The sequence below is a fragment of the Gordionus sp. m RMFG-2023 genome, chromosome 4 (genome assembly GCF_954871325.1).
Source record: "Gordionus sp. m RMFG-2023 chromosome 4, tfGorSpeb1-WG-v2, whole genome shotgun sequence".
Taxonomy (NCBI): Eukaryota; Metazoa; Nematomorpha; class Gordioida; order Chordodea; family Parachordodidae; genus Gordionus; species Gordionus sp. m RMFG-2023.
In genome coordinates this window covers 19,755,436-19,769,865 of record NC_088778.1, presented here as the reverse complement: position 1 = coordinate 19,769,865, position 14,430 = coordinate 19,755,436, and the positions used below count along the sequence as shown (strand labels likewise).

The 14,430-nt window shown below is 27.5% G+C and overlaps 1 protein-coding gene and 1 long non-coding RNA gene across 7 annotated transcripts in view; one reads left to right on the top strand and one right to left on the bottom strand.

Annotated features, from left to right (window-relative positions):
* LOC135928982 (PC4 and SFRS1-interacting protein-like) overlaps nucleotides 1-14,430 on the bottom strand; it is a 41,694-nt gene that overhangs the window by 9,520 nt on the left and 17,744 nt on the right. For 3 of the 6 annotated variants that reach the window (XM_065465458.1, XM_065465456.1, XM_065465457.1), the window contains exons 15-16: nucleotides 5,859-5,996; nucleotides 5,366-5,435 (exon numbers count right to left, since the gene is read on the bottom strand). In XM_065465458.1, the coding sequence (XP_065321530.1) occupies nucleotides 5,366-5,435; nucleotides 5,859-5,996 (208 nt within the window). Of the gene's footprint in view, nucleotides 1-5,365; nucleotides 5,436-5,858; nucleotides 5,997-12,245; nucleotides 12,622-14,430 lie in introns of those variants that run through there. The other 3 variants (XM_065465454.1, XM_065465455.1, XM_065465459.1) reach the window with 2 other exon arrangements.
* On the top strand, nucleotides 4,949-10,312 carry LOC135928984 (uncharacterized). The gene is made up of 3 exons (XR_010572438.1): nucleotides 4,949-5,006; nucleotides 5,047-5,118; nucleotides 8,059-10,312. It is a non-coding gene; the product is annotated as an uncharacterized LOC135928984 (long non-coding RNA).

The window sequence follows — 14,430 nt, the reverse complement described above, 5'->3', positions numbered from 1 at the left end:
TATAATATTTTCAAATTGCCAATTAAATGGAGTGTTAATAAATTTTAAACAATTAATTTCATTTGCCATTTATTTTTAACTTATTCTCAAAGATTCACTTCTATCCTCCCAGCTGAAAAATGAAGTTAATTTATTTTTTGTAAATCAATAATCTTTTAAAAGAATAAGTGATAGTACTGTATTTATTTTATTTAATTATGATTATTTATAGGTTTTCTCGCATACTAATTAATAGTAAAATTAATATAGTCAAAGGGTGATTCCACGTCAAATCGACCAAAAAAACGAGATTTTCGGCCGACCATCTCAAAAATGAATGAAACTTGGCATGTTAGTTATTTATGCTAGATGATGAATAAAAATTTTAGAGTGCTAACTAAACCAGATCCAAAGAAATATGCCTTCAAAGTCGAAAATCGCAAAGTGCGTGATTTCAGTAAATCTTGTTATTTTAAAAAATACTTAAGATAGAGTTACAAATTATATATCATTTTATAGCCCTTAAAATTTTACGTTGGGAAATATTTAAAGACAATTAAAAAATTTCAAGTGTTTTCTTATTTTCGGTAAAAATAAAAAATTAACATTGTTAGGAAGGGATTTTTTTTGGGTGTTAATATTCATTAAAAATGTTTATTACCTTTATATTAAACGATTTAATAAAAAATCTCGATAGCCATTTTTGTTTTTTTAATTTTATTTTAATTTTTATAAATAAATATAATATAGATGGCGTTATACTATAATTTTTTTATAATATAATTTTTATTAAAAATATGAATAGTATTGTGATTAAAATTAAAAAATCAATTGAGTATAACCAAGAATGATGTCCTGAGGCGATATGTGAGCAGGCAGCCCATATTTATTAACGCTATATTGTAAAATAAACATATTTTAAAATTTTATATTCAAACTATTATAATTTTGCGCTTATTAATAGAAATTCCTAAGGCCATAATTTGTAGATATATCCTATTGTTGTGGATCTACTATCATTATTATTTGAAAATAACGATTTTATCTGCTTATTTTATTTTTTTATTCCTATCATCGCTACCAATCAATCATCATATATTTCAAAACAAGATTTTTTACAACCAAATGAATTTATGATAATTTGTTATTTCTCTAAAAATTATGCATTTATAATCCAAGACGCTGTTCAAGGATTTCAGTGGAATAATAATCAAGCCACTATCCATCCTATGATAGCATATTATAATATGGCAATATAGAAAACTTTAATTATTTGGTAATATCAGAGTCACTTCAACATAATCTTATTGCAGTACATTTATACCAGACTAAAATGATAACATTTTTGATCAATCAATTCAGCAAAAAGCCAAATAAATATTTTACTGCTCTGACGGATCAGCTGAGCAATATATAAACAGAAATTTTTTTATAAATCTGTGTTATCATGAATCAGATTTTGGTGTAGCAGCTGAATGGCATTTTTCAGCTACATTTCATGGAAAAGGTCCATGTGACGGCCTTGGCGGAACTTAAAAAAGATTAGCAGCACGTTCAAGCCTTCAGCGCATCAGTTCTGGACACATTTTAACGCCAGTTAATTTATATCAATTTGCAAAACAAAACATGCCATAATAACCAACGAACAATACAATGAGATTAAACTACGAGAAAGATTCAATTAAGCTCGTCCCATTCCAAGAACTCGGGAAATACATGCTGTATTTCCTTTGAGTTTAAGTAAACTTAAATCAAAAATATATTCATATGCAGAGGACTTTCAAATTAACATATCTCAAGCCGATAATTTGTCTTTTGCCGATATTAAAGGATTCGTAACATGTGTTGACGATTTTTGGTGGTTAGCCACAGTACTAAAAAAGAATGAAATTACCGAGGAGATATATATTTCATTTTTACATCCCCATTCTTCTTTTACCCCACAATTGCGGAAAAGATATGGTTAACCATTAATCAAATAATAACAATAGTAGATCCTATTACAGTGACAGGACGTACCTACAAATTATCGTCTCAAGAAATCTATTAATAAGGTATAAAATGGGATAAGATTAGATATTTATTTTTATATTGTTTGTGTATAAAATTTTAAAATATGTTTATTTTACAATAGAGCGTCCTAATAAAATTATATCTGTATGGGCTGCCTGCTTACATATTGCCCCAGGACATCATTCTTGGTTATACTCAATTGATTTTTTAATTTTAATCACAATACTATTCATATTTTTATTAAAAATTATATATTATAAAAAAAATTTAACATGCCATCTATATTACATTTTTTTATTTATAAAAATTTAAATAAAATTAAAAAAACAAAAATGGTTATCAAGATTTTTTATTAAATCGTTTAATATAAAGATAATAAACATTTTTAGTGAATATTAACACCCAAAAAAAATCCCTTTCTAACAATGTTAATTTTTTATTTTTACCGGAAATAAGAAAACACTTGAAATTTTTTAATTTTTTTTTATTTTCCAACGTAAAATTTTAAGGGCTATAAAATGATATATAATTTATAACTCTATCTTAAGTATTTTTTAAAATAACAAGATTTAATGAAATCATGCACTTCGCGATTTTCGACTTTGAAGGCGTATATCTTTGGATCTGGTTGAGAGAGCTAGTACTCTAAAATTTTGATTTTTTTAACATTTACAACAGAAATAACTAAGATGCTAAGTTTCATTTATTTTTGAAAAGGTCGGCCGAATCGCTGGTCGATTTGTCATGGAATTACCCTAAAATAACCCTCTGATAATCAAATTTTTTATTTAATTAGGCATAAGTTTTTATCTCTCCTCTCATTTCCCATGCGCGTTTAAGTAAGAGACTTTGCCTCTTGCGTGCACAGGTAACTGCGGCCTCCTTCAAAAAAATGTGAATGGTCCTTTTAATTATAGCCATCTTTTATCCCAGTTTGATGGGCTTTTCATGAGAGAACCAAGCGTTGCTTTTTTGTATATATATATATCTCTGGTATATATATGACGTTTAGTGCTAGTGCGCTTAGAAACACGTATTCTCAAGATCATTAATTAGAGGAAAATAAAAGTGAACAAGTCAAAGTAAAAATTATTATATTGGATATTGTTAAAAAGAATTCTCAAAATTTAACTTAAAAATTGTTAAACAAAGATGTAGGGCAGTTTTAGTAAACTTATTAAATCATTTTATAATTTATATCTAATAATTTATTTCTTGTTCAGAATAATTTTTACCATATATTAATGAAGTGCATATTTTCTGTTTTTTAATGAAATTTGCTATTTAAAAATTTTTTCTCGTTAGCTCTTTTATTTGAAAGTTTAATAAATGTTCCTCAATTCATCATTTTATTCTTGATACAATAGAAAATAAATCAGTGTGCTCATATTGCAAATTAAAAAATGTCTGGTAATCATTTGCCAAATTTAGAAAGACATCTGGAGAGAAATCACAAAAATGAATATCTAAATTATTTGAATGGAAAAACAAAATATCAGGAAATGTTATTGCAAAAAAACTCAAAATTAATATAGAAACCTATTTTCAAAAAATTTATTAGTATAAATTTAACATCTAATGATTTGATGAGTTTTATCATAGAACTAGTTAATGTAAATGGTAGGCCTCTATCAATTATTGAAGATTCGGGATTTCAAGGAATCATAAATCCGCTTTCATCTGGGCTCAATTTAGTTATTAACAAAGAATATTTATCCCGCACTATTAATAGAACAGACCAATCCATTAGACAAAATATCAAGAGAGGTAAAAGGAAAACCAATAAGTTTAAAAGTTGATGCAGTTCAACAACTAGACAGGTCAATTCTTGGTATAATTATTCAATTATATCAAAGTCTAATATAATTTCAAGAACACTTGGAATTGTAGAGCTGAAAGAAAGAAGTACAGGAGAATATATAAAAGAGAATATGCTAAAAACTTTACACAAATTTAAATTAATATTAACCAAATATACACTATTACTTTTGACAATGGTGAAAATTTTATCAAAGCTATAAAGCTCTTGCAGCCTGAAATTGATTATGATATAAGGGGTGAATCAGCAGATGATGAAAATATGGATGTGAATGTATATAAATATGATATCGATGTCAGAATACTTTTTTATCAACTATTTATCCTATCCAATGTATAGTGTACGTTGTGCGGCTCATACACTTCAAGATGCAATAAAATTATCACCTGTGGATACCCTTGCAAAAGCTAGGAGCTTAAAATTAAAATAAAGACATCCCACTTATTAAAGGTTATTGAAAAATATGAAACTCCCTAAGACTGTGTTAGATTGTCACCGATAGCATTCAACCCATGATATGCTAGAAAGGCTGATTTTATTCAAACCCAATAATGGAAGATTTCGTTTCAGGGCAATCTGATTATTCATTGATTGAAGATTGGAAAGAGGTAATAATGATTGTTGAAATTTAAAACCAATAAAAATCGTAACCAAATGATTCCAATTTGAACAGTTAACACAGATTTTTATGCAGAATGGTTATGATGCTATGAAGTAGAAAAAAAATTCAAACCGGTTTTCTCAGTTCCTATATTCTTGTCTTAAGAACAGAGAAGAAAAGTTTATAAAGAATGAAATTCTCTTAGCTGCCATATACCTGGACCCAAGATATAAAGTTAATTAAAAGTTTAGTAAATTAATTATTTTGGATTTATATTAAATTGTTATTTTATAAAATTGCTATTTATTTAAATACATTATAAATCCTTAAATATTACAGGTATTACTAATGATGATGATGATAAGATTTGTGCGAAAAAGCATCTTATCAATTTATGGAGTTGGATTAAAAGCATACCAATGTCGATTTTATCTGATGATATTAGTTCCGATGATTTGAACAAGAAGATAATCTAAAATTGATATTAGCGATTTTAAAAGACTAGATAAGAAGGAAAATATTTTGCATTTTAGGGAGTCTAAGCTAAAGCACCCTGATTTAATCCAAAATCTTATTTGCTGTTCCTGAACCCAAGTTAATTTATCATATTTTCACATAAATATATTTAGGTTAGCGTTGAAAGATCTTTTTCACATTCGAAATTCGTTCTTTCATCACATAGATCGAAAAGAGTGACTCTTGGAAGGTATTATGCTAATTACGTCTAAATAAATTTTTAATATAAATACATGACTATGCATTGTATTTTTAACTATATTTTACTTATAAATAAATTAAAAAATTTATTTTTTATACCAAATTTATGTCTAGTTTTTTAATTAAGATTTAAATAGAGAATTTTTTTTTATCAATTCAAAAATTCTTAAACCCGAGCTGAATCCGGGGTTCAAAAATATTTTCCTGAATCGAATCCGAACCGACCTTTTTTTTACCTTAAATCGAACCAGAACCGTCTGGAAGAAAGTATCGATTTCATTTTATGCTCATTTCCGGGATCTGTCCCTAATATTTTTTTCATTAATTAAATAAATATATATATAATACTATTAAGTTACTGGAATATATTTGAATAAATATACTACTCAACAATCCAAAGATATTAGCATTGAAATTAATAAAATATTGCATTTTGAGTGCCCATATTTCAGGCCCTGGAGTTTTGAAATCTAAAATTTTTCTTAGTTATTATGGGTACTATTAACATAAAATTTAAAAGAAACTAAAGGGGACAGGCCGAAAAAATCGTGTTATTTTTAAAAAAAATTGGAAAAATTATATAAACTTTTTGAGATATAATACTATAAGTTACATAGCATATAAAATGCAACTTATTTTTAAAATTGATACTTAATGGGCTAATAATAATTTTCTTCTGAGCATTTCAGTTTGAGCGATTAAATAGAAGTCAATAAGTAATCTAAAAACCTGATAAATTATGATGCAATATAACATTGTCATTTGATGCGTAAATATCTAAAGATTCATTTGGCTGAGAACAAATTGTCGTTAAATTAGAATTGTCATCTAATAAATCACAAGTCTTTTTATCATCTACATTAATTTCTTAATGTAAAAAAAATAAATAAATATTTTAACCGTATCATGTATTCGTTTTATGGCATGAAAAAATTATTCGTCAATAATAGCATTTTGCATTATTCAACATTTTTTTAAAAATTTACCTTTCATTTTAAGTATTTTAAACAATTTATCTCTCGAATCGAATATTCAACGAATCAAATTATAGTGGCTAATGGTATATCGCGAAATTTTACTGCAAATGTATTGCATTAGCCTCAGTTACTGTTGTTAAAGAAACTAACAAAAAAATTACTTGCATTTTTTGAAATGTAAAGATGTAATTTTTCAAGATACTTTTTAAAATAATTTATATATTGCATTCATTGTCCTTGTATAATTATTTTCTAAATTTAAAATGATTAAGCCTCAATTTACTAATAGGGAAACTTCTTTTAAAGCGAATTATAAAAGCTATTGTTAGATTTTAAAAAAAATTCCATAAAAATCGATGATAGATTAGAATTGAGTATGATTCAACTGTTTCCAACAAATCTTTAAAGATAAAAATCTCCACTCTACACTTATGATTATCAAAGGTAAATTCAAAAAACTCTAATATTTTCATCAATTTGGTATATAATAAAAATTCTAGTACTTTATTGATATTATTCACAAATTCACTATCCTCAAACACTACCTAAATTCGGTTTCCAGCTTGTGGAAATTAAAAATGGAGAACAAGTATCATATAAATTAGAAATAAAATTTTTGAAATAGGTTTGAAACTCGCTATCCAAATGAGGCACAATTTTTCATATTCATCATTGGATAATCATTTTTTGACAATATTATATTTTTTTTAAATATAAAACTATTTTAAAAATAAGCATTTTTTCGGTAAGATTATGGGTGAGCCATAATAACCATTAGTTTCTGTTTTATGATTGGTTGAATTTTATTTATATATCCTAATTGATACAGTTCAGCCAATGTCACTTTTTGATAATCCACAATTTACCATGATGATTAAAACTCTATCCCCTGGTACAACAATTTTTTGTAGCCAGACACTAAAATATGTATATAAAATTAAATACTGCCATGTCTTCAAGTGCTAGTGTTGAGAATTATTTAATAAGGCGAAACTTATACTTTCAGATCTGGGGATGATAGTAAAGAAATAATTTTTTTATTAAAATGAAAGAAAATAAATTAAAAATGAATATTACCATAAATAGATATTTTTATTACATAAATTATAGTCTTTTTACATAAATTTATTTATAATCAAAACTAACTATATTTGTGAATTTTATATACTATAAATTACGCAATTACATTATAAGCAAAAAATAAATCGAATTTATTTCTAATTTTTTTTATAAAAAGTAGCCAAAGTTACTTTTAAAAGCGAGCTACTTTTTTGATGAGTAGCAATAGCGGTAGTTCACTACTTTTAAAAGCAGGATTTAAAAACTCTTCTGCGAGTTCTTGGGAGTTGTTATTGGAATGAAAAACTCTTCCTTGGGACCTCCCAGATTTAACATATTTTGTTTTGAGGTCGCCCCAAAGACGCTCTATGGACTGAGTATTTATGCTTCTATCAACCTGATCCAGGAAAAAAAATATTATTTTCAAATAAATATTTTAAACATTTATTTCCACTATCAAAAAAATAATTAATATTTAAAAAATTTATTTTTTTAAATATTAAAATTTAAATAATTCATTTTAAAAAAAATATGTGTAAAAATTAACAACCATTGGGTAAAAATTAACAGCCAATGGTTTTCGATAATAAAAATATCATTCAACAAAATTTAAAAAAAATAAATAATAAAACTTAACCAATCATATGACAGATAAATAAATAAAAGATAACCAATGGTAATTATGGCTCACAAAACTACCGATTTTATCTATATTTATTAAAAATAACTTATTTAATTTTCAATAAAGTTTCGAAGGTTATTGAATTTAATTCTCTTGAGCACGATCTAATGTAGTAAAAATAGTTTGGTTATTGTTTTTTATCAATGGGTATATTATTATTTTATAAACTAATCCACACCCTTATAAATATTTTTAAAAAAAATAAACTCAGCTCTTCGCGCTATGACTTCCGAAGACTCTCTAGCTCCTAACAACGACTCCACTCTAGAAGCTTTGTTTCTAAAAACCCTACATGTGATTCAGAATTTGTTTACTCAAGCCAAAACAATTATTTAGCTCCTTATATCAACCTCGACGAAGCAGTTAGATTTTTTAAAAAAGACTCTTCTGGAGGCCTTGATGACATTCGTGCTATCTTTATCCAAGACATTTTAAAACCCAACATTCCATGTAAAGTCCTTTTACAGAACCTTACCATATTAAATATAATTCTCAACGGGCCCCTTCCATCACTTATCATTCCTATTCTCTTTGGCGCTCGCCTAATAGCCCTCAAAAAAAGGATGGAGATATTCGCCCAATCGCTGTTGGGTCTTTCTTCCGAAGAACCGTCTCCAAGATCATTGCTTCACGAATCAAGGAATCTCATTCCTCATTTCTCTCACCGCTAGAGGCGGTGAAATTTCAGCCCACCTTGCTCGTATAACTATAGCTAACAGTATCCACAATGATGTGGTACTAAAACATGATTTCAACAATGCCTTTAACACAATAAAACGTCAACACTTTGTTCCCCTGTTCTGCAATAAATATCCCGAATACTCTTCTTACATCCTCCACAGTTATTCAAGCCCCACTTTTCTAAAATAGAATACAACATAATCAAATCTCAAGAGGGAATTCAACAGGGAGACCCTTGAGGCATAGCCCTTTTTTGCATCGGGATCCACAGAATAATCCAGGAAATTCAATCTAAATCCTTCCTTACCTTAAATTCCTGGTATCTATATGGTGGCATTGTCTCGGGCAACCTTTCCACAATCATGTCTACCCCCCTCATCATAGAGAATCTCTCACATATTACAGGACTATCACTCAATCTCCTCAAATGTGAGATTTGCTTCCTAAATTCTACATCCATTTCTTCAGACATGATATACCAGGCAGAGATGAGATAACACATCTTGGATCACCTATAGTGGGTAAAAAGGCAATCAAAACTTTTTTAAACAAATCCCTTAGCAATTTATCCGAATTAAACACATTATTTAATTACCTCATCGCCCATCAATATTATTTTAATAAAAAATTATTTCAATATACCTAAATTCCTTTACCCCCTCAGATCCTCTCCGATCTTCAAATGCAGCGACTTGCTCATTTCCCATGGAACCCAAATCAAGGGCTTTCTTGAAAATATATTAAGCCTACCAATTCATCTTGGCTCAGGCCACCTTTCCTAGCAAGTCCGGTGGTATTGGTATCCGATCCACGATACAACTATCCCTCTCAACCTTTATCTCTTCTCGCCTGGCTGCTCAATCTATTATCGAAATGGATCCACTACTTCAGATACTGACCTTTCTCGACCTTCACCTTCTGAGACAGCAATTGCGCATCCAGTCTTTGTCGACCTGCCTCCAGCATTCAAAAAGACTGGGATGTTTCTCTGAGCGCCCGTTACGTTGAATACTTAATTTCAACAGGCCCTTTGAAGACAATCTTAATAATTTAGTATTATATGCAAATTCAGGTTACGAATGGTTGGAAGCCAACCCCGGTTCCAATCTTGACCTCCTCTTGACTGGTGAACAGCTACGCATCTCCATAGCCCTTCGCCTTGGTTGTAATGCTGTAGTTCCCTCCTAGACTGTGGCCATCACATTGAATCAGCTTACCATCCCTTGCACTGGAAGTTCTCCCATGGATGACAATCGCGTCATAAATCTATCAACAATCTAGCGACCCTCAAAAAAGTTAATATTCCATCCACCCTCGAACCAGTGGGTATTTCAAACGAAAATGCCATACGCCCCGATGGGATATCTCTCATCCCCTTAACTAATGGTCTTCCGCTCGCTTGGGACTATACCTGTGTCGATTTTGCAGTAAAGTCCAACCTCTCTTTTTCTGCCATTGAAAAGGCTGAAATTCTAAAAAAAACAAACATAGGAAAAAAATGAGACAGATTTCAAGACCCAATGAAGAATTTTACCTTCGTCAGCAGATTTCCCTGGATATCTGCAGGTCCAATTTTTAAATATTCACTCTTCTCTAGGGTGATATGTACCCTTTTTTAAAATATTTTTCCTTAGTTATTTTTTTATACATATATTTTTTTTAATTTCATTTTTTAATATATATATTTTTTTAAAAAACTAATGTATATATCCCATTTTAAAATAAATAAAATGATTTGACCATTTTGCATAAAAAAAAATATATCCCTCCATCTCCAAAGAAAAGAAGCGATAACTAGTATTTTTTTAAGCGTAAAAATAGAATTATAGAATTAATTTTTAACTAAATTTAATTTGAATCAAATGGTAATAATTATATATTTAATAATTTTTCAATAAAAATACAGGTGATACTATGGACGCTTAATCGCTGATTTAATATATTGTTTAACTTACAATTACATCAAGCGCTCATAGAACTTTTTAGTCTAGGAAAATTTATTTTGTATAAAAATGAGAACACGTCTTTTACACGCCTATATTGCAAATAGAATGTAAAAGTGAAAAATTTGCTAATATGTTTGGGATTGAAATTTTTAAACCTAGGGTAGTTTCTAAACAATCCAATCGCTCAAATATTGATGCATCTACGATTGAGGATTATAAAATAAACATTTTAATTCCCCTTATTGATACACTTTAATTTCAATTAAAGGAAATTATTAGTCATATAATTTTATTTTAAAAAGCTTTTATTTTCTTTTGCCGGTTAGGTCTAAACTGTTGATTACACTTGAGAGAGGATATAAAGAGAATCTCCGAGTTCTACGTTGATTTAGTTGACTCAAATGATAAATTATTTTGTAATGTCGAATTTTGGTTAAAAATCTTGACTAAATAGATTATTCTTTGAGACCAGAAAATGCTCTGCAGGCCTTTTCTATGAGTAATTGCACTTTAGATTCTCTGCCTATTAATTATTTTAGCGACCTTACCAATTAGTACCTCCACTAATGAAAGGTTTTTTCAATTAAAAAGGTTAACCCATTTAAGAAATACCACCGGTGAAAAACGTTTAAATGGATTAGCCGTATTAAATATTTACAAAGAGATTATTCTATTTTGATTCTAAATGAATTAGCAAAATCTTAGAGAAAAGTAGACCTTTTATAAATTCAAATCAGAACAATATGATTATATTAGTTTTAATAAAATATTTATAATCAAACAACATTTATAATACTATTTTTAATCAAAGTACTGTGTATTATTTATATTTTGATAATATCGTCATATTTTATTAAATACCATTATATGCATAAAAATTACTTATATTTTTGTAATTGTTAAATTATATTTTTTTTAGAGTTTTTATACAATAAAATTTTTAATAATATAATCTGTATAAAATATCTACATTTTGAAATTTATTTTAAATTATAAAAATAAATACATGATTAAATAAAGGAATGGTATTTATGTTAAAGTATTTTTATATAATATAAAATCTAAAATGAAATTCACTCTAAAATTATGTTATATATTTAAAATAATTCTAACATAGCCTAAGATATGGGCTATAGAGTGTTCATAAAAATTGAGAAGTTTAGGGGGCGAAACCCCTCCAAACAAAAAAATTTCAACCCCCACCCCCATGAGAAAATCGTGGCTACGCCACTGGTTTTGACTAAGAATTTGTTCGAAAGAAGGATAAAGGTAGAGGAAATGACAATTTATTATTATTTTTTTTATATGATCGAATTGAATAACAAAAATAAAAAATGTTGACGTATTTTGTGCTCTCATAATAAGATATTCGGTGAAAAAAATAATAGCAAACCCTGTAAATGCCTTTAATTAAATTTGTAAATAGCAAAATTATTTTGTACAATAAAAAAAATTTACATTAAAAATGATGAGTTTATATTAGTGCTGTAAACATCTCTAAAAAAATTGAACGCGTTCACGTTCACTTTCATGAACGCGTTTCGTTCAAAAATTTATGATAAATTTTTTTTAAAATTAAATTTAATATAAATAAATGTCTTATATGTTTTAACACAATATATTAGCCAAAAAATAATAGTTTTATTTTGATAATATAATCATAAATACAATATAATATAATATAGCGAATAAAAAGATATTTTTATTTATAAAAAATTTTTCTTATTAAAATTTAATAACAATTGTTTTTCAAAATTTTCATGTGATAGACTGGAACACTTGGCAGTTAATACGGCATTAGCTATACTAAAAACGCACTCTGCAGGGGCAGATGAGGGGATTGCGGTATTATACTTAATAAACAACTCTTTTAGCGTGAGGATTTTATTAAAAACATTTATTGTTTTGTCCTTTACTTCAAAAAATTGAGATAATTTATCCTCCTCCAATCCATCCTCTACATCCTCGTCAATAAAAAAGGATATCTCGAAATTAACAGTTCTTGCATTATCATTTCTAGGGTTTTCAATGCATTTTTCAATAACACTATAAGTTTATTTTTTATAGGTTCGTTCTGTGGAATGAAGCTTGAATCCTGGAGTATAATTGCAGAAAGAACATATTGATCTTCATATATATGTTCAAATCTTCAAAATAAAATAAAATATATGTAATTAATTTGATAGTGATAAGTTTAATACCCTTTATTAATCTGTCTATCAATGGTTGACCATATTTTAGGCCATTATTTTTTTTTAATTTTAAAATAACTATCGTTATTGTTAGGGTCAAGTAGTCTAAATGCATTTTTCTTCAAATTTAATGATTTTACTTGGTTATATTATATAAAATATTTATTATTACAATCAAATGTCGTTTTAAATTGGAACTTGAAGATTTTGAAACTGATATATAATACTTTTTGGGCGCATTTTATATTTGGTAAGTATTGAATTAGTTCCTTCAATATAGGATGTTACTGTAAAATATTTATCATATTTGGCCCAAGGTAATGTTAGTTCATCTGATTTTGACATAATCAGATGATGATGATGAAATAATAATATCCATGCTTATGTTAATCTATTAATAAAATATAAATAATACTCAAAATAATAAAATATAATAATGGCGTGTTAAAAAAATTGAAATGTGAAGAAGGAAAAACAGTTGATTATAAAATACAAGAGTTTTTTCTTAAAAAATTCGAATTAATATTAAATTTTTCAAAAAATAAAAAGTGTTTTTAAAATTGAACGAACGTTAAATTCGAACGCGTTCGTCATAAAAAAGGAACGCGTTCACGTTCAAAGTTCATCAAAAATAAAGGGAACGCCGATCATCATTTTTTTCAAAAAAACGAAATTCGTTCACTGAACGCGTTCGTTTACAACACTAGTTTATGTTATATAAAGAATTTGTGAAATAACTACCCGTTATTTTTATAAAAATATATCTGTTACATTACTTTTTAAGTAAATAGTTACCTTGTTACTACTTAAAAAACTGAAGTTTAAGTATTTGAAAATTAACCAGTTACAGTGTAAATTAGAGATCAAAAAGCCCGGCTCGTGCGAAAACCCAACATCCGAGATGTGTAAAAATTTTAGGATTGGGCAGGAAAATTTACATATAAAATATCAGGAAGAGCTTCGCAAATCTCTCATTTTTCGTAAAATTTTTATTCTATTATTTTGATTATTACTATTTGAAAATAAATTACAATATGCTTTCTTTGCATTTTAAGAACTATCTAACTAAAATACTAAATCTATATATAATATAGTAAATTCGCAAAAAAATAAACAAGTTATTTATGATATGATCCAATCACGAATACTGATAAACACAATTGATTTATAAAATGGTTTTGTAGAAACAGATAGCCATAGAGGAGATATAAGAGTCTTAATTGACAGTGGGAAAAAATTAGATATAGATATTAAAAATGTTATGGCCGAAAAATTTATACAAAAAAATTTAACAGGTTGGGGCGGAGTTTTCCTAAAATTTTAATGGGCCAGGCTCGGCAAATAATTTAACAAGCAAGGCAACTTGTGCAGAAATTCTTAACGAGCAGAAACAGGCCGGATTTTGCAGACCTCTAGCATAAATTACAATACAAGTTATTTATATCATTTTTAAATATATTTTTTTTTATTATAGAAAATAATTTTGCGAATTAAAAATTTTAATAAAAGGAATATAAAAATACAATTTTAATAAAGAAATAATTATACTGAGAAAAATGTACCACAATATAAGGTTTATTTCCAAGGAAACCAAAAAAATTTAGCATATATAACCCAATATAAAATTGATTTTCATAAAAATTTGTGTCAAAAAGGCGTGTCTGTGTTACTCCAAAAATAAGCATCTCTAGGCTAAACAGAGATGCAAACAGGCAAGACATAGTATTAATATGAATTAAATTTTGGAAATCAACTCATGATAAT